The sequence below is a fragment of the Cetorhinus maximus genome, chromosome 12 (assembly GCF_964194155.1).
Source record: "Cetorhinus maximus chromosome 12, sCetMax3.hap1.1, whole genome shotgun sequence".
Lineage (NCBI taxonomy): Eukaryota > Metazoa > Chordata > Chondrichthyes > Lamniformes > Cetorhinidae > Cetorhinus > Cetorhinus maximus.
The window spans coordinates 71,287,312-71,308,675 of NC_135890.1; the positions used below are offsets into that span (position 1 = coordinate 71,287,312).

Below are 21,364 nucleotides of genomic sequence, written 5' to 3' on the forward strand. Positions count from 1 at the left end.
ATCTGATTAACTTGGGGCACGCAGCCCAATTGCACTCACTGAATGTGGGCTCTGTAAAGATTGAAAGCAGAGGTACAACCATCAGCACTATTATAAAATATTTTGACAGTGGCACATTTTCAATGCCTTTGAAGATACTTATTCCCAGCTCTTACAGGCATGTGGATATTTCTAATACAACCATGATGATAGAACAGGACTACTAAACAACCAACAGCTTAGCAGGGAAAAAAGTCCTTGTGCTGAGTATTTAGAGAGAAATTCCTACTGGAAGGGTGCCTCTTGTTCAATAGAAATGGAATTGCTTCTGACCTCTTTTTCCTGCCAATTGCCAAGTTGATGAGTGTCACTGCAATCCTGCATTATGATCTCCTATCCTTCTGAAGCTCTCTGAGTGCCAGACTTGCTCAACAGTAAACAGCAGGGTGCACAATTCCAAAGTATCCTAGAGCAGGATCCCAGGGCTTCCAAAGCAGCTTTCTGATCTGTTGAGCATTGAGAGTTGCACCTCAGTCCAGGCTTTCACGGCTGGGAGTTGTTGAACAGGAAGTAGTAACTGGAAAGGGAGGTGGTGAAGTCTGAGGCTGCCTGCACCCGCTCCCCACACCCACCCCTCCCCCCGCCCCACCCAAATCCCCCCCAACCTTTACAGTTGGAGTCCGACAGGCAGGGCCAAGGAAAAAGCAATTTTTTAAAAAGTGAAGAAATCAAAGCCTCTTCCTTACCCCTGGTGCTTGTGTACCCCAGAGAGCTGCTAACTTCGTACTGGTGAAGATGAGGCCGTGGGATCAGAAGAATATTTGAAATCTTTCCAAGAGAGCTGTCGTCAGAGGCCTGGCTCCTGACTTCCTCCAGGGGCAGCGTTCCTCTGTGGTGGGGTGGACTGTTCGAAACGTCATAGGAGCTGGAACTTTTCCTGGTGTGGCTTTCTCGAACAGGTCTGAAATCAGAGACATATAAATGGAGGTCACTGTACATTATTGCTCAGATAGTGCATAACATTATCTGTAACAGAACTGATCCAAGCAATGAAAGAAATCAAGGAATAGTAATTTTATAACCTCCGAATAGACAAAACACAAAGAAATGTAACAGCATAGTGATGGGCCACAGTTTTGAACATGCAGTTCTAACCTCATCACTCATAATCCCCACACAACTCAGTTCCTGTCCTCAGTCGGTCACTGTGGGGAATGTCCAAGTCAAGATTGTTACAAAGGAAGTAACATCCGTGGAAGATGGATACTCATACACTACTTCCCTGTCATTTTACTGCATTAAAGTTGCTATATAAATGCAAGTTGTTGTTCAGTTCAATACTGGCAAAAGGCTGGAAGCAGCAAGTAGCTGCTCACCACCTTACGACAGAGGAACTGGGAGACTCAAGAAAGAAATCTTGGACTCCAAAAGCCTCAAGCAACAATTACAAAACTCACCTGAAGGAGGTGGGCCGCTGGACTCTAGATGGTCCAGGCAACCGGAATACCTGAGCATCGTATGCATCGTAATCCACCTGGATTGGAAGGCTGTTCTCGGATTCCTTTGGGCTGCTGGCCCCAATTGCTAAAGATGAGGAAATGCACAAGTAAATAAATGACAAATATTCAGTGTCCCTTTGGAGTTGTGGGAGCTCTGAATAGAACCTCACAATATCATCGTCAGCTTCACAAGTAAATCCTTAAGAGACCTACAGAATTCCCTGCGGTACTGAGTCACAGAGCTAGCAGGAAGTTTTTAAACATTTTGGTCTGACCATCAAGACAAAAATGGAATTCTGTAACAATGAGTTCAGGTGTGAATGTTATTAAAGTTCTGTATTACTGTCTCAACTGGATACGATTCAAAGAAATCTGAAACAAACAGTACCAAATCTAACTACTTCCATTTTGATGAAAAAGGGTGAGAGATTCACCCTGATTTCTCTGCTGGGACTTCCAAGATGGCAGCCGCTGAGCGAGAAAGCGAGAGCAAGAGTGAAAGTAAGCAAGAGTGAGAGAGACAGCAAGACCAGGTGAGAGAAAGACAAAGTGAGAGCAAGAGTGAGGTAAGCGAGAGTGAGTGTGAGAGCAGGCCAGTGAGAGCAAGAGTTAGAGAGTGAGAATGAGAGAAATGCCAATTGAGAGCAAAAGTAAGAGAGAGTGAGAGCAAGGCCAAGTGAGAACAAGAGTGAGAGTAAACGAGTGAGAGCGAGAGCAAGCAAGAGCAAGAGAAAGTGAGATCAAGAGGGTGTGAGAGAAAGTGAGTCCGCGAGAGAGAGCGCAAGGGTGCCAGACTAAGGGTTTCAGTAGCACACCCTGAAGCTATATTTATGCCACATGAGGCATGTGCTAGAGGTATCAGCTTCTCATATCTTGGTCTCACGCAGTCATCTGCAGCACAATGTAATGTTTGAATAAAAACAGCAAAAACTGGAAACACTCAGTCAGGCAGCACTTGTGAAGAAGGAATGGTGGGGTGAACATTTCAGGTTGATAACCTTATGTCAGAACCAATCTGAAAGCTTAATCCCACCTTTGTTTCTCCACAGGCACTGCCTGACCTGCAGAATATTTCCAACATTTTGGGTTATTTATTTCAGATTTCCAGGGTCTGCACTTTTGCAAAGTCTGTGGTTAGAAAGACTCTGGACTAAAGTTGATCCCAGCAAGATTACAATTGGGTTGCTATGTGATGCTGATGTGCGCAATCCTGCTGCCACTAACATGGTTACTGCACAATATAAACATAAAGCACTGCCTCTAATCCGAGAGACTGACTATATTCAAAGTCATATTACACATTCTTACAGTAATCATCAAATAGTGATCTCAAATTCATGGTGTCAATCGAGGTCACAAACTACCAATATCTTCTGGTGTTTACCATATATTAATGACATGAAGTATACTTACTGCAACCAGAAAAAAAAACTACAAACAATAAATACCTCTCCCCGACATACAAATTTTACAGCACATGCTGGAAAATACAATGGGGTGAGTTCCAGGTTTTATTATAATCTTACTGTTAAACTAACTTTTTAAACAGTGTGAGTTTTCTGCTCATGACCAAGAACCCTGAAGCAATTGGACCTTTGTAACTCACTCACAAGTTAATTCAGACACATCACGAAATGGGTGATGATTAAATCAGAACACACGTCTATAATTGGGCACTGGATGGCGTTGTTGGTTAGCACACTGCACTCTCACTGTTTCTTCATTTCGCAGGCTGTAAGTGTTGTCAGTGAAATGAGTCTGGACAGGCTCAAATGCAATTCCCACAGGGTACAAACTCACAGCACAAAATGGCACTAAAGTGTCAACCTCACTCAAGAGGCCACAAGGATGGCAGAATGGGAAATAGAGACATAGAGGCGGCAGAAAGAATGTTCTGCGGGGATTGAGGAAAAGCAGCAAGTGTTATTACGTCCAACCTGAGGGCACATAATCTTGAACAGGGTGACAATTTAAAAAATGACAACCAAATGTTCCTACCTTTAGCAATAAATTATTTCAAAGATTCCTCTACTTTTCACTTCTCCTCTGCTGAGTGTGTGGACTCTTGGGAGCTATCAATCTATAGACACTGGTAGCCTTCTTGTAGATCACCCAAATAGCTAGAACTCATTGTGATAATCAATGTTAGCATGCTATCTGCCAACGGGGTGGCACCACAACCAAATCCCATTCAGTCCTCTCTCGACACCTACGTGCATACCTTTCCAGCAGGGGCGACACCTCAGGCGCAGAAAACAGCTCTTTCCCCTCTCTCGCACAGCTAACTGTAGTCCTCTCATCACCGTCTCGGCTAAGTGGGTACAGAGTAGGGATCTAATCTGTTCTGTACAGTTCAGTGCCAGGCCAGGGAAAGCATTAACCCAAGGGGCCATCACTTGTTCAGAGTAGGATGAGTCTCAGTTAGGGTTGCCAACATGCAAAGATTGGCCTGGAGTCTCCAAGAATTGAAGATCAAACTCCAGGGTATTGCTGAAAGCAGCCCTGGAGCAAAACATTTTCTGCAATTCCCACATGATTTATGTTCATTTATTAGGGATGGAGGCGGGGATTAAATCAAGGTTAATTCAGTTTCCTCTCCACTCGGTGTGGGAAGGTACTGCATCTGGAGGTCGGGTCAATGGTGAAAGTGTGTAGAGGTAGAGAGGTAAGGCGGGGGGTGGGTGTCAGTGGTGCTTCAAGCCAGGAGGTCAGGTCGTGAAAACTCCAGGCGTCCACCCAAGCAGAGTTGGCAACTGTGGCCTCAATATGTGATCCTGTGAAGCTGAATTTTCCTGCTGTTACTGAATCTCTGCAGCTTCGCTAGATCCCCTTCTTGACTTGAAAGGCACCAGGTTATTGAGTGATAGAAACCAGAAAGGCTCGAAACAGCAAGCCCTCCTACGAGGGCCCAATGAATCTCCAACATAACAACATCTACAACTTAGACTGATATGTCACTGCCGGGGACTAATATTCAACTTCAACAAAAGGCTTGCTGTCTCCATGACAACGGAAGAGTATGAGAGGATGCAAACACTTACTGTTATCTTTATTATTTTTGCCTTTCTCTGCTGGTGCCTAGAAAAACAGAGCAGATGTAAAACAGTCTGTGGATTTTAGCGGTGACCTCAATACAAGAAATCAAAATCCAAAAGCTGTGTAAAATACCGGAAATTGAATTTCGCATTTAGCAAATGTACTCTTCAAAATAAAACACAGATCAAAAGATAAACTGTCTTCTTTGAAATGAAAAAAAAAGTTGGGTAGGACAAGTTCCTTTTATAGGGCGACCAGGACAAAGGCTTAGGCTGAACAGTTAGACTGGGGGAATCAAATAATTATACCAACTGCAAACAGGAGGCTAATGGATGCAATTGCACTAAATAGATTTTCTAAGGGCTAGTGAATGTAAAATGAGATTAATCCTTTTTCAAATGCTAGACTAGAATAAACCAAAGCCAAGTCTACAATGAACCTTTTCTACTAATGGCCCATGTACAGCCACCACTATGATTAAAACGCAATCAGAAACTGGGAACCCACGCGGATACTTTCCATAAGGACGTGCTTAATAGCAGACAGGAAACCTGGCTGAATTTTCTCCCTCTTTTGCAATGGAGCAAAAGCCATCACCTGCTGCCCAGCTCAGATCAGCTAACTTGGCTTAGAGCCAGAAGCAAACCTGAAACCTTCTAGTCTGTAAGGTATTAGGTTATATTAAATGTTTGTTCTACCTGATGGCCTTCTGAGCAGCTTTCTAATGTCACTAAATTAGAAATAATTGCAGGAAAAAAAAAGCTATGCATCATATATACAAGCAGCTAATACAACGCAGCCACATATTACTTTGGATGAATAATGGTAGGCTTTAATAGGAGCCAGAAGCTAAATAACTATAATTTTTCAAATGCTACCACAGCACATCTTCAACCAGACCTCAACTCACCTTTCTTGCCGCAAGTTTAATGCGAGGAGTGAAACTATTGTAATATAACTGACTCTTGGAGGTGTAGAAACTGCAGATAAAACAAAGAGACCGAGTCAATCCAACAGGAACTTGCCAACAATGTGGACATTGATTCAAGAACACCAAATAAAGCAGATTTTTTTTTAATGTTACAAATGGCTAACAGGATTGAGTTCTTCATTGCAAATTCTGATTGGGTTTATCAGCTCTGGGCTGATCTCATCCCTCTTTCCACTCTCTCTACCTCTGATCTTGTGGTGCGTTCCAGCAATCCATGGAAATGGGAGGATGGAAAGATTGTAATGGTTATCAATTTTGGTGAGACAGAGAGCAGAAAGAATGCAGCAAAAGATTTGAAGAAGGATTTAGTATGGGTGTGTCCATGTGTCTGAGTTGATTTCCTCCTGGAGTAGTCCACAGACAAAAATAAAAATCAGGTCTCCATTTCTGTATTCTCTTTTTCTACTCCACTCTCTAATTCCTACATTACAACAGTAACTACACTTTAAAAAGGGGGGATTTCATTTGATGTAATGTACTTTGAGATGTCCGGTGGTTGCAAAAAGCACAATATAAATGCAAGTCTTTCTTTCTGGTTCCACATCTATTTTGCTGATTTTCTCCCATTCTTCCCCCTTTGTAAATCAGATACGTTTCCCCCTCTGGGCAGTTCTGATACATGTGCCCCCATCCTGGCTGGTTTTATACTTGGCTATGTTTTAATTCAGAGACAGAGAGACCAGAGCCTGTGAAACAGCTCCCAGCATTTATACTTCCTAAATGTAGTGCAGCTCTGCTGGTGACCAATACTGAGCAGTGTAAACAGGTGGAAATGATTTAGATTCTGCGCTCAGCAAAGTCAAATTAAGACAAGGCTAATGTAAATGCTGAGTCTCAGAAACTCTCTGCACTACACTTTTAAAGTCTGTTCTCCCTTGTCACCACTCTTCTTCTTGCCCCTCTCTGTCTGCCTCTCAGTTATTTTACTGAATGTATCTCCTTCAAGCTTCCCTCCTCCAACCCCTCAAACATAAAAAGGTTAAGACAGAAATAAGGGGACCAAGATGCACTACCACCCCCACCCCCCCAGGACTGAATGCCCAGCCTAGGGGAAAGAGGTAAGGATGGGGATTACTGGAACCAAATAGGTACAATAGGAATTGGGGCTGAAGCCTCAGCTGTTATGAAGCAGGGGTCTGACCCAGGAGGGAATGGGACTGCTGGGTAGTGGTCCAGTCTGGGACAGAGTCATGGATCTGGAGCCTTGAGACACAGTTGGCTGGACTCCCTGTTGGTGTTTATGGAGCTGCAGCACAGCTCTCCCAATACGAGTTCTAACAATTCCATTCCATCTTCGTGACCGGAGGATTTGTGAAGTGGAGAGAACAGTCAGACAGGGGGCAGGTGAGGACACTGAAGGAAACCTTACAGCTGCTGCCCTGTAGCTGACTCGAGGCTATTTGATGTTGATGTTGGATATATCAAGTGTGCACAAAATGTAATTTTTTGGGTGCAAGGTGTGTGTGTGCATGCGTGCGTGCATGAAAGAGAAATGAGAAAATGAGAAAGAGAAAAAAGAGAAAAGGTGTACAAGATTATGACAAGTTTGGATAAGGCAGGCAAGGAAAATCTGTTCCCATTAGCTGATGGTACTGATGACACAGATTTAAAACTTTGGGCAAGAGGTGCAGGGGAATGTGAGGAAGAACGTTTTTTAGACAGTGCATAGTAATGACTTGGAACTTGTTGACCACCATACAGGGTGATGGAAGCAGAGGTGATCAATGATTTCAAAAGGAAATTGGATGGGCACTTGAAGGAAATAAACATTTTCTCAGTGATTGTACTTGGATAGATCTTTAGTATTGGCAATGTGTATAACCTTTTATTTGATTAACTGGTTTCCATTCGGTTCATGTACAACTGATTGACTTCAAATAATGTGGTGCTGTTGTCATTAAAAATGCATAAATCAAACTTGCATTGACATAGCACCTTTCATAATCTCAAGGCATCACGAAATATTTTATAGCTAATGCATCTTTAAATTTCAGTCATTGTCGCAATGTAGGAAATGGAGCAGCCAATTTATGCACAGCAAGATCCCACAAAGAGCAATGTGATAACGCCATATTATCTGTTTTAACGATGTTGGTAGAGGGATAAAGGTTGGCCAAGACACCAGAAGAACTCCATGCTTTCATTTGAATAGTATGAGATCATTTATGTCCACCCAAGAGTGCAGACAGGCCCGTTGTTTAACCTCTGTTTTGAAGGACGGCACCTTCAACAGTACAGCACTCCCTCAATATGACAGTGAGGTGTCAGCCTGGATTACAGGCTCAAGTCCCTGGAGTGAAACTTGAACCCAAGACCTCCTCACACAGAGCTGCCACTAAGCCACGGCACTAATAGTGTTGGTCTTTGTAGCAAACCTACTTCAGTCATAGCTCACACCTACCTACATGCATCACTAATGGAGGAAATTGTATGTAAACCACCACCAACCTGTGGTTTATCCAGTGGGGAATATTGTAATCGTCACCCAGACGAGAATCTCCAGGGATATTTCGATTGTGCAGCTGTTAGAAAATGAGAAAAAATTGAAATATTTCACATTGATGACACACCATGATATTTCTGGAGAATATGACATGGATTTTTTAAATACTGAACGATAATTTTAACCTAACTCAGCAGGCAGGAAATCCACAGGATTGGGTGGAGCACTCGTTTTGCACACTAACCAATATTACTGCCCAGTCATCTCAGTGGACGGTGAAATTGGGGTAGGTGTAAACCCAGCAATGCACCCAATCTCAGCAGTTTCCCAATGGGCAGGTTGGTTTAAAATTGCCCCCACCTATTCAATCACATTTCTGATGCTTGTTGTAGGGTGCTTACCAAAACAATGAAACTAGGCATTTCAGGAACAAGCAAAAAAGAGTTTTCACGATGGGTCAAACTGTCTTCCAAAGCACCAGAGCACCAGCATTCATTTACCAATGTATTAAAATTGAAAGATGATCATGCAGAGCCTACATCCATTATACATAGCAGAGTTGGACATCTGGGGCTAAGTTCCGGCGTGCCTCTGCGACACTTTACATTCACTTGGCCCAGCCTGTCTGGCTCCTTTCACATGAGGGCCTCACCATGGCTTCAGAGACCTAATTCTTTGTTAATTATCAAGCATCCTATAAACATACTATTAAAGTCACCAACATTTGACTGGTTGATATTGGTTTTCAAGATTAAGTGAATAGGCATAAAGAAATTAATAATAAACTGGTCCAAACTGCTTAAAAATGATCAGATTCTCAGCAGGCAGGCATATGTTCAGCACAGAAAAAAAGTTCCATGAAATTTGTACAATATAAATATTGTCCTATTTTCCACTCACGAAACTGAAACATTGATGAACAAATTCAAAATACTAACAACCTTCAAAACAAGAAAACCATAACTGAAAAACAGTTGTGAATAAAGGCTCATGATTAAGGCCATTTGTGTTGTGGTAACCAAATCAAACTTATTTTTGTTGAACTGGATTTCAGGAGTGTTTGCAATTACATTTGGCATTTCTGTTTGTTCAAAAGCTGCAATGTAGTGATCCAACATATGATGTACAGAAAGTAACAGTGACAATGAGAATGTAATAGGAACGGACTTGTCGTGACTTTTGTTGCAGCCATACCCACTATTCAATCAGATATATAACGGGGAAAAAATTAAAGAGCACAGAAGTATAAGCTTTGTGGTGGTGAATTTAGAGTTTTTGGAAGGAAGGAATTGAACTTCCCACCAATTTTATTTTTTGAGGTCGGGCCATCGATGGGCATTTCCCAAAGGAAATTTTTATTTTTCCAACTTTTTCCAGTATTTTGAAATATCCCGTGATTTGGCATTGGAAACTTATGAAAATGAATGCTGCTGTGATGAATCACTGTTGACTCTTGGGCATCAGGAGGTACAGAGAGTCTGCAAAGGGTATCGATGGATTAAGTTCGGCAGATGGGCCTGAATTTTGCGTTCCGAGGTCGGGCATGCGTCCAACCCAAACGCATGTAAAATTGCGCGAAATGAAGCCAGGCGTGCGTCCCGATGTCATCGAGCACACAGGCAATTTTGAGGTCGGCAGACGCGCATGAGTCAGAGCTGCGCCCGCCGACAATTAAAGAGCCAATTAAGGTCATTAAAAAGCCTATTGACCGCAATTTTATGTCACCCGTCCACTTTTACGGTTGGCAGACGGGCCATCTGGCCTGGTGCGCTTCAAGTTTTTGCTACAACCTCGATCCAGGGCAGGGTGAAATATATAAAAAACATCTGGTGACAGTTTTTTTGAGTCCCGCTGTCAGGTGCAGTTTGCTGCATTTAATTCTTCTCATTTACTCTGTCCAGGTCTGCAGCTCCCTGGGGCCTACAGGAAACTCATTAGAAGCGTCCAACCGCACCCTCACTTTTCTTGGCGTCTGCCCTCTTCCCACTTCTCACCCCCCCGACCGGCAGTGCCAAGCGTTTCTTAGTGCATGTTTCACGCTGGCTGTTAATTGGCCAGCCAGCATGAAATTGCGTTTGGGGGCCGATCACTGCCGGAAGCGCCTTTTCATCTTCATCGCGGCCCGCCGATCGCGTGCGCCCAACAAGCGCAAGATTCAGGCCATGGAGTGTAATGTGGGAAAAGATGAACTTGTCCACTTTGGCAGGAAGAATAAAAAAGCAGCACATTATTTAAACAGAGAAAGACTGCAGAACTTGGTGGTATAGAGGGGCCTTGGTGACGTGGTACATGAATCACAAAAAATTAATATGCAGTACAGCATGTGATAAGGAAGACAAATGGAATGTTAGCATTTATTGCAAGGGGAATGGAATATAAAAGTAGGGAAGTCTTACTGCAGTTGTACAGGGCCTTGGTGAGACCACATCTAGAGTATTGTGCACAGTTTTGGTCTCCTTATTTGAAAAAGGATATAATTGTGTTAGAAGCAATTTGGAGAAAGTTCACTCAACTCATTCCTGGGATGAGGGGCTTATTTTATGAAGAAAGGTTAGACAGGTTGGGCCTATACCTATTTGAGTTCAGAAGATTGAGAAATGATCTTACTGAAACATCTAAGATCCTGACGGGATCTGATAGGATGGATACCAGGAGGGTGTTTCCACTTGTGGGAGAGACTAGAACCAGGGGACAAAGTTTAAGAAAAAGAGGTCTCCCGTTTAAGACAGAGATGAGGAGAATTTTTTTCTCTCAAAGGGCTGGTAGTATTAGTATTAGGAAGTATTAAGAAGTATTAGGGGGATTAGCATCCTTGAAAGTGGATAAATCACGAGACCCAGATGAAATGTACCCCAAGTTGTTAAAAGAAGCCAGGGAGGAAATTGCAGAGGGTCTGACCATCATTTTGCAATCCTCACTTGATACAGGTGAGGTGTTGGAGGATTGGAGGTCTGCTAACATTGTACTTTTATTTAAAATGGGAGCAAGGGACAGACCGAATAATTACAGGCCAGTCAGTCTGACCTTGGTAGTGGGCAAATTATTGAAATCAATTTTGAAGGACAGCATAAACTGTCACTTAGAAAGACATGGATTAATCTAGGGCAATCAGCATAGATTAGTTAAGAGAAGGTTGTGTCTGACTCATTTGTCAGGTTAAATTTTTTGAGGAAGTAACAAGGAGGATTGTTGAGGGTAATGCAGTTGATGCGGTCTACATGGATTTTAGCATGGCTTTTGACGTGGTCTCACATGGCAGACTGGTTAAAAGAATAAAAGCCTATAGGATTCAGGGGAATGTAGCAAGCTGGCAAATTTGGCTCAGAAAACAAAGGGTCATTGTTGATTGGTGTTTTTGAGACTCGAAGGCTGTTTTCGGTGGGGTTCTGCAGGGCTCAGTACTAGTTCTCCTGCTTTTTGTGGTATATATTAATGATTTGCACATAAATGTAGGGGGAATGATCAAGCAGTTTGCAGATGACACAGAAATTGGCCGCACGGTCGATAGCGGGGAGGATTGCTGTAGGCTGCAGCAGATTTTAATGGACTGGTCAGGTGGGCAGAAAAGTGGCAAATAGAATTCAACCCAGAGAAGTGGGAGGTGATGCATCTGGGAAGGTCAAACAAGACAAAGTAATACACAATAAATGGGAGGATACTGAGAGGTGTAGAGGAAATGAGGGACCTTGGGAGTGAATGTCCACCGATCCCTGAAGGTAGCAGGACAGGTTGATAGGTGGTTAAGAAGGCAAATGGAATTCTTTCATTCATTGGCCACGGCATAGAATATAAGAGCAGGGAGGTTATACTGGAACTATATAGAACATTACTTAGGCCACAATTTGAGTACTGTGTGCAGTTCTGGTCACCTCATTACAGAATGGACAGAATTGCACTACAGAGGAGATTTGAGGTTGTTGCCAGGACGGGAAAATTGCAGCGAAGAGGAAAGACTGGATAGGCTGGGGTTGTTCTCCTTGGAACAGAGGAGGCTGAGGGGAAATTTGATTGAGATATACAAAATTGTGAGGGGCCTGGATAGAGTGGATGGGAAGGGCCTGTTTACTTTAACAGAGAGGTCAGTGATTGGGGGCACAGATTTAAAATGTTAGGTAGAAAGATCAGAGGGGGGATGAGGCAACATTTTTTCACCCAGAGGATTGCGGGAGTCTGGAATTCACTACCTGAAAGGGTAGTAGAGGCAGATACCCTGAACTCATTTAAAAGGTGTTTGGATGTGCATCTCAAGTGCCGTAACCTGCAGGGCTATGGACCAAATGCTGGAAAGTGGGATTAGGCTTGTTTCTTGGCTGGCGTAGACATGATGGCCAACTGGCCTCGTTCTGTGCCATAAATTTTCAATGACTCTATGTTAGTATGTGGAATTCTCTTCCCCAGAAAGCAGTGGAAGGCTGAGTTAGACAGATTTTATAGACAAGGGAGTCAAGGATTATGCGGGACAGGCGGCAAAGTGGAGTTGAGGCACAACCAGGTCAGCCATGATTTTGCTGAATGGCAGAGCAGGCTTGAAGGGCTGAATGGCCTACTTCTGTTCCTAAGTCCTATGTTCCTAACATTCACTGAGTGTCACACAGCAGGCCTACATGAATGCAGGTGCCATAGCTGAATGAAGCAAGAATGCAAATCTGTAGGCTTAATTACAGCATCATCAAATTATTGAGAGTCAATTCATTCAAAAAGCATTGACATAAACCAACAAAAGTTCTATTCCTATTGCTGAAAATCTCACTGGGGAAGACTGCATGGTCCAGCGCCTACCGGTGCTGTTAGTAAAGGGACTGGCAGGTTCTGGTCTGGTTCAATTTCCTCCAATGCTTTGCCGTTCACCTTTCTGGCCACAAAATTTTCAATCCAGTAAGACAGCTTCAATAAATTACTGACTGAACGAATATAAATAAATAAACAAATAGAAAACCTCACTTCTCCTCATAGTTCATCAATATGGAAAACAGAGAAAATATGATTGAAGATAAATGATGCAAAAGACATTGGAAGCTACAATCCTAATATGATCCAAATATCCAAAAGCAATTGAAATCAAGTCAACAGTATCAAAACAGGCTATCCGGCCTAACTGATCTGTGCTGCTGCTCGTGCTCCACACAAGCCATTCTGATCCTTGTGTTTTAAAGTAAGGCAGTAATAGTCACTGCTGGGATATCAGTAGGATGTCAAATATACCAGTTAGGTAAGGAAAGCATACATGAAAATCCAACACATGGGAGATCATATGTGAGCTCAGTAGGGTCTATGCTAAAGGCACATTTATATTGATCACAGGAGAAGGCTCATGTTCACCGTCCTCTGCTTCCCCACCCCACCTTTTGTTTTTTGAATGTGCCTCAATAATTGGGAGGTCCACGATGTCACATAGGAAAAAGGGACTGCTTCCCTTCCTAAACAGCACTGTGGGTGTAACTACACCACATGGGCTACAGCGGTTCAAGAAGGCAGCTCACCACCATGTTCTCAAGGGCAATTAGGGGTGGGCAATAAATGCAGGCCTAGCTAATGATGCCCTGTGAAAGAATAAAAAAAAACTTCCACTGCCTCCGATAGTCGAAGGCAGCTGGCAATCTGAGTGAAATAAGGACTCAGAGTAGGCAGGATTAGCAAGAATGAACAAAAGCACTGAAAGCCAGAATGACTAATGTCCTCGAAACAATTTTTGAGAGTATTAACACTGCAGAGAAAGGCGTGGAGGTAACAAAGCATAGGATGGTCGTGATGCCTGAAAGGCAAACTGATGCTGAACCATCATCAGCTCAACTACTGGTGGCAGATAAAGTGTGAATGGAAAAGCCGGATCATCTCAGTAACATGAAAAGACAAAATAATCTTTACTTTTCCAATTTACTGAAGAGCAGAAAGCCAGTGACTTAACATGATTATAACAAATAAAAATGCAATGTGCTCCAACAACTGAATCCCAACTTCATTAAAGGAAGGACACAAGGAACTCAAGCACTGAACATTGGAACCTGAGCATCCCTCAAGGGCAATTCACAATGGGCACCACATGCTGGCCTAGCCACTGACGCCCACATCCCATGAAAAAATAAATAATCATGGAAATATATATATATATAAATAAGGTGTTTCGTCATGAAAATGGTTTTGTTGGGCAAAAGGCTTGGCAAAGAACGGCAGGAAGTAAAGGGGATATACAAAGGAAACCACCAGAGCTAGGGTGCTTGAGGCCCTTAGAAACAAGGATAGATTTGTTACTGAAATTCAACTTGAATATCTTCTCTTTTTTTTTAAATCAATGCACAAAATTGTCGCTGTGGAGAACATGGTGTTCAGAGTCTAGGGAACTCCTCTTTGGGGGTTAAGGATATTAAACGAGGCCATAGCTACCTGCCCAGGTGAGCACATTAAAGTTCCTATAGCATCAATAGGTAGCAGCACATTCTCCTGGTAGCCCTGTCAACAGATTAACTGATTATGTCTCTTTGGCTATTTGTAGGACTTTACTGGACACAAATTGGCTGCTGCACTAACCAACACAACAATATACTGAGAAGTAATTCACTAGCTATGAAGAGCTGTCTACCCATTAGTTACGGTGATTGTTCGAGAGGTTGTTGAGTCCATTCAAATTCCTCAGAAACTGAGGCAGTCTGTGCTTGCATGCAACAAGACGAAGATAACATTCAGGCTTGGGCTGCTCAGTGATAGGAAAGATTCCAGGCGCAAATGTGCCAGGCAATGACCATCTCCAACAAGAGAATGTCTAATTACCTCCCCTTAACATCCAATGGCATTTCTATCAAAATCCTGGACACCATCATTGACCAGAAACTTAACTGGACCAACCATATAAATACTCTGGCTACAAGAGCAGGTCAGAGGCTGGGAATTCTGTGGTGAGTAACTCACCTCCTGACTTCCCAAAGCTAGTACACCATCTACAAGATACAATTCAGAAGTGTGATCAAATACACTCAACATGCCTGGAAGAGTGCAGCTCCAACAACACTGAAGAAGATCGACACCTCCAGGACAAAGCAGCCTGCTAGGTCAGCACCCCAACTGCCATCTTAAACATTCACCCCTTCCACATTAGTATGGTGCAGCAGCAGTGTACACCATCTACAAGACGCACTGCATCAACTCACCAAGGCCCCTTCAACAGCAACTTCCACACCCAAAACCTCTACCACCTAGAAGGATAAGGGCAGCAGGCGCAGAGGAATACTGTACAGGATTGGTTAGCTAAAAGGAAGCAGGGAGTAGGGATAAATAAGTCATTTTTGGGTTGGCAAGATGTAACGAGTAGAGTATCACAGGCATCAGTGCTGGGGCCTCAACTATTTACAATCTATATCAATAACTTGGATGAAGGGACCAAATGTATGGTTGCTAAATTTGCTGATGACACAAAGATAGGTAGGAAAGTAAGTTGTGAAGAGGACATCAGGAATCTGCCAAGGGATATAGTTAGGTAAGTGAGTGGGCAAAAATGAGTGGGCAGATGGTGTATAATGTGGAAAAATGTGAACTTGTTTATTTTGGCAGGAAGAATAAAAAACAGCATATTATTTAATTAAGAACCCTGCAATACAGAGGGATCTGAGTGTTCTGGTACATGAAGCACAAAAATTTAATAAGTGGGTACACTAGACGATTAGGAAGGCAATGGGATATTGTTATTTATTGCAAAAGGATTGGAATACAAAAGTAGGGAAGTTTTGCTACAGTTGCACAGGGCATTAGCAAGACCATATCTGGAATACTGTGTATAGCTTTGGTCTCCTTATTTAATAAAGGGTATAATTGCATTAGAAGCAGTGTAGAAAAGGTTTACTCAACTGATACCTGGGACGAAAGTGTTGTCTCATGATGAAAGGTTGGGACGGTATTCATTGTTGTTTAGAAGAATGAGAGGTGATCTAATTGAAACATATAAGATCCTGAGGGGACTTGACAGGGTGGGTGCTAAGAGCTTGTTTCCTTTTGTGGAAGAGCCTAGAACTAGGGGACACAGTGTAAAATAAGTGGTCTCCCACTTAAGGCAGAGATGAGGATTTTTTTTTCTCTCAAGAGGTTATTAGTCTATGGAATTTTCTTCTCCAGAGAGCAGTGGATGCTGGGTCATTGAGTATTTTAAGGCTGAGTTAGCTAGATTCTTGATTGACAAGGGAGTCAAAGGGTATAGGGGTAGATAGGAAAGTAAAGGCCACAATCAGATCAGCCATGATCTTAGCAAATGACAGAGCAGGTTCGAGGAACAGAATGGCCTACTTCTGCTCCAAATTCATATGTTCGTATATACTACTACCTGGAAGTTCCCCTCCCAAGTCACACATCATTCTGACTTGGAAATAAATTGCTGTTCCTTCGCTGTCACTGGGTCAAAATACTGGAACTCCCTCCCTAAAAGGGCTGTGGCAGTACCTTCAGTACACATATTACAGCAGTTCAAGATGGCAGCTCCTCACCAGCTTCTCAAGAGCGGTTAGGGTTGGGCAATAAATGTTGGCCTTGCCAGCAACGCCCACATTCAGCGAATTAATTTAAAAAAGGAAGCTACCTAATGCAGTTTATGGCAAATTACACTCAGCAGCCTTTTCAGAAGGTCACACTTCAAAAACATGGTAACGTGGGACTTTGGAACTGAAAGGTACAATAAAAATGCAAGTGCTTTGTTTCTTGGCACATGACAGGTGTACAGACAATTCAGATTTAATGGGTTTACACATTGGGTAATAAACAAATGAAACAGACCATGTTCTGCTGGCCAGAAGGCACGAAAATTAGCTGGAGTTCAAATACAAGATGAAGAGAAGATTGGAAGATGTGGACGCAGCCATTAGTTACAATGAGTTTAAGCGGAATCAACCTAATGCAGGGAATGGCAGATTACACTCCAAGCATCCTACTCAGAAGGTCTTACATTGTGAGTTCTGATGAAAGGCCATCGCATAAAACATCAACTTATCAATTCATCTTTCCACAGGTGTCACCTGACCTATGCTTCCAGCATTTTCCAGGTTTGATGTATAAAACAGGCTGCCGGAGAGGCAGAGGAAGTGGATACATTGGCAAATTCAAGTGGGAATGTGAGATGTATAAGAGTGAGTAATGCATGATATTTTTGGAAGCTTGGAGCTGGCTGTTTTTTTCTGGTCCTGTATGTATTTATTGCACTTCAATAAACAGCCCCACCAAGAAAATCCTCATTACTAAGGTTGTCATTTCACACTAATTCTGAAATATGGTTTTCTGAGTAGGTGCTCAAGAGTGTAATTTATCATTTACTATTAAATCGGTTCCTCTTTAAAAAAAAATGCACTGTAACTAATGGTAACAGTCCTATCTCCCAATCTTCAGGTTCCTTACTCCATCTTATACTTAGACGCCACATCATTTTCGTATCATTGGCTCCAAAAGCAATAAATTTTAGTGAAGATAATAAAACTCTTAATGGGATTGTATTGGTAAGCCAAAGATGAAGTATAGTTTTACGAAATGGTTGAAAAGGCATTGCTGTGCTTTAGGCATCGATACCTACTACACTGTTCAAACGAAGTGTAAATGACCCCACAAATTACTCCACTTTCTCTTAAAGGGAATTTACTCAAAAAAAACCACTCAAATTCAAGCAAACTTTCTACAAAACTTCAGTTTCTTCATGGGGGTGGATGCATCAGGCTAAACATTTGATGCAGCTGATGAAATAAGTCTGTGACCTGCACCAGGCAGTAACTAACAATAATGGGCAGAGTGGAGACCCTAACCCAGTCCTCTGCTAAGCAAGTGCACCATTCTCTGCGCTAAAGAGAAAGGACCGTATAGTAGTTTGAAAGCGCCAGAACTGTGGCATACTTTGACTTGGCATGAACAATCCCCACGACATGCCTTTGATCTCACCTGTACCAGAAATAATGGGTGGTTTTTAATCTGTTCAAATGTAAGATAATAAAACATTAAATTCAGATAATTATTATGCAATAAATACATGCCAACTCTCCAATCAACGGAGCATGGTCATCAATGAGACTTTTCAAGTACCGAGGCAAAATCAGAGGACAGCGGATGCAGCCTGCAAGCCAAAGAAGTTCCTTTCACCTTAAATGAATCATTGGTGATGCCACATTTGAAATGCACATTTTGCCTTCAAAAGCAGGCGCTGCTACTGAGTTTGTCAAAAGATAAGTGGTAAGGAGTTGTAAGAGATGGTAAGAAGGTTTAAAGCTCAAAATTTATTAGTCTCAACTTGTTTTCATTACAGAAAATTTCAAAGGGCAAGATCCAAGCCTTCAAATGGTGTTATACCATTCAAGGTGCAGCACTGTGAATTAAATGTTAAAAACTTGCTGCAGAGTGAACGAGTGCGAACAGACCTGGCTGCAGTCCACCGAGTCTATTAATTTGCTGACGCTCATCAGCAAAGACTAACATGAGAAGGGAGGTCACTTGAGTAAGTACTGGAGGCCTTGCCAGTGTCCGTGGAAGGGTACCCCAGCAACAGTCTGCCCCATTCTGAGGAGGGCAGAAAAGGATAAATCCAGGGATGGGGATGGTGGAAGACAGCCAACGAAGCACAGCGGTGAATCTATCTCCGAGACAACCAAGAAACTTTAATTAACAGAAGACAGATGTGATTTCCCAAGAGGCAACAAGGAAAGAAGCAATAACAGACAGTGCTGGAAGTACTCCGGCAGGCGAGACAGTGCTGGAAGTACTCAGCAGGTCAGCAGCGCTTGAAGTACTCAGCAGGTCAGAAGAAATTAGATGAGCACTTGAAACGCCATAGCATACAGGGCTACGGGCCAAGTGCTGGAAAATGGGATTTTTATAGATAGGTGTTTGATGGCCGGCACGGACACAATGGGCCGAAGGGCCTATTTCTATGCTGTACGACTCTATGACTACGACAGTGCTGTAAGTACTCAGCAGGTCAGACAGTGCTGGAAATACTTAGCAAGTCTGGCAGCAACTGAAGAAGTTCTGAAAAGTCATAATCGACTCGAAACATTATATCTGTTTCTCTCTACACAAATGCTGCCAAACCTGCTGAGTTTTCCAGCATTTTCTGTTTTTATTTCAGATTTCTAGCATCTGCAGTATTTTGCTTTTAAGTACATTTTCTTTTCTGATAATCTTTTTCCATCACTTACCCCAGCTCCAATACAATTCAATAGACAGTGTGCACCCCAGCACCAATGCCTCAATTTTAACATTCTGGCTGCTCCCTATCTCTGTCGCCTCCTCCAATCCTCCAATCTTCAAAGGTCTCAGTGATCCTCCAATACTGGCCTCTTAAGCATTTCCAATTTCCTTTGTTCAGCCATTGGCAACCATGTCTTCAGCTGCCTAGACCCTAAGCTCTGGAATTCCCTCCCTACATCTCTCCATTTCTCTCTTCCCCCTTAAAAACTTTTACACCAAGCTTTCGGTCACTTTTCCCATGTCTGCTTCTTTGTTTCAATGCCATTGTTTTTGTCTGCTAATGCTTTTACAATGTTGAAAGTGCTATATAAATGTAAGTTGTTGTTGGTTGTTACTGTTAGCAGGCTACTTGGTCATGGGCAAAGAGGGAATAACAAGTCCAATCCTGACCTTACTGATAGCCACACAAGTGCAGGGGAGTTGAACAGACATTATTGGATCAACAGAAGTTGAGTTCTTGGCTGACTTTCCCTTCGTTCATCTAGGGGCACTTGAACCAACTGTTGTAATCATTTCACTGTCCCAGCTAAGGTCAAATGACTCAGCATATACTCTAGTGTGAATGGCTCGTCTACTCACTGCCTTTGTCAGCTAAACTGACGGGGAGCTTTAGAAACTCAGAGCCATTCAAGTATCTATTTCCAACCAAGTACCAGTTTGGCCAGAGCATCAACTATGTGCCGTTCTGTAAGAAGCTCGGTGAATAAATAAATTTCCATGTCATTAATATCAATCTAGGTTTTGACATGCCTTCAGGATACAGATATTGCAAAAGAGTTTTGATCCATGGTGTTTGTTCAGTGAAAGGCAATGCTTACAGTAAACACACAGCACATCCAAAAACACAGATTAGGCTTATGGGCTTTTGCAGATCTGAAAAATGCCATATGCAGTAGATGGCAAACAGACAACACACCATTATAATTGCCTGTGAAATTCTGGCTAAGTAGATTTCATGCTTATTTTGTTCTGAAAGCCAATCGTGTATAGGTAGCAAGAGAAAATGCTTTTCTCTTTAGATCTGAATGTGCAAAATTAAAAAAAAGACAACTGTTCTCTCTAACATTCTAAAACAACAACTTGCATTTATATAGCACCTTTAAAGCCTTATCTGAATGCTATCTCAGTCTAAAATACATCAGTTACAACACATCCAAATTGTAACTTGCAAAGTAAGCCTTGGTCGATTACTTAAATGCAGGCTCCTTATACTTATTTTTATACTGCTCCCAGATCCTCCAAGAGGCATGCTGGAGGATTCCCAGAGGCAAATCCCTGCCTATCCCTCTGACTATGGGGATGTTCCTCCCCACCATTCCTCTCAATAGCAAAACTGTTCAAGATAGAGAACTCAACAGAGTGGCATAAATCAAATTTATGTCCGGATGCTCCATTCTATCAGGTCTTGGCAAATCTAGTGTTTTACACAATTGATCCAAGTGGTTCTTGTAGAGACACATTATCAGAGAGATGGGAGATTGCTGCTCTCCTGGCATCGGTATGACGCATCCATATATTCCCCAGTCAGCCAATTGTCAATTGGGCAAGACCTGTGCATCGGTCTCTAACCTTGAGCAAATCACCCTTATTTATTATTTTATTAATAAGCAGCCATTTTTCTGCTGCTAAACTAGTTCATAGTTCACATCAGATAGTTCCAGAAACTGAATATATTCTGGGTCATCTGTTACCTGTTCAGTTCCAGATGCTGCACCTCAGGAAGGAAATGTTGGCCTTGGATGGAGTGCAACGTTGATCCACTTGAATGATGAAAGTGTGAAACGAGTTATATTATAAGGACAGGTTCCATCGGCTAAGCTTGTATTCCCTCAAGGATAGAAGGGTGATCTAATTGAGTTGTTTAACTAGCTTAAAGGATTTGATATGGTGGATAGAGAGAAATCATTTCTAGTGGGGGAAGCCCAGATCAAGAGGGCATAATCTTAAAATTAGAGCTAGGTCACTCAGGGGTGATGTCAGGCAGCACTCCTTCACCAAGAGAGTAGTGGAAATCTGGAATTCTCCCCTCCAAGAAGTTGTTGAGGGTTAATTGAAAGTTTCAAAACAGAGATGGAGAAATGTTTGTTCAGTCAGGGCATTGAGGTTTAAGCAACCAAGGCAGGAAGATTAAGTTAAGACAAAGATCTGCCATGATCTAACCAGCCAGCAGAACAGGCTTATGGGGCTGAATGGTCTACTCCTGTTTCTTTAACTGAA

General features: G+C 42.5%; 1 protein-coding gene across 4 annotated transcripts in view; it reads right to left on the reverse strand.

The window, feature by feature from the left end:
• The window catches only part of depdc5 (DEP domain containing 5, GATOR1 subcomplex subunit), a 181,595-nt gene that overhangs the window by 111,330 nt on the left and 48,901 nt on the right, over positions 1-21,364 (reverse strand). For all 4 annotated transcript variants that reach the window (XM_078553861.1, XM_078553863.1, XM_078553860.1 and 1 more), the window contains exons 16-20: positions 7,954-8,027; positions 5,425-5,494; positions 4,520-4,556; positions 1,437-1,563; positions 726-940 (exon numbers count right to left, since the gene is read on the reverse strand). In XM_078553861.1, the coding sequence (XP_078409987.1) occupies positions 726-940; positions 1,437-1,563; positions 4,520-4,556; positions 5,425-5,494; positions 7,954-8,027 (523 nt within the window). The remainder of the gene's footprint in view (positions 1-725; positions 941-1,436; positions 1,564-4,519; positions 4,557-5,424; positions 5,495-7,953; positions 8,028-21,364) is intronic.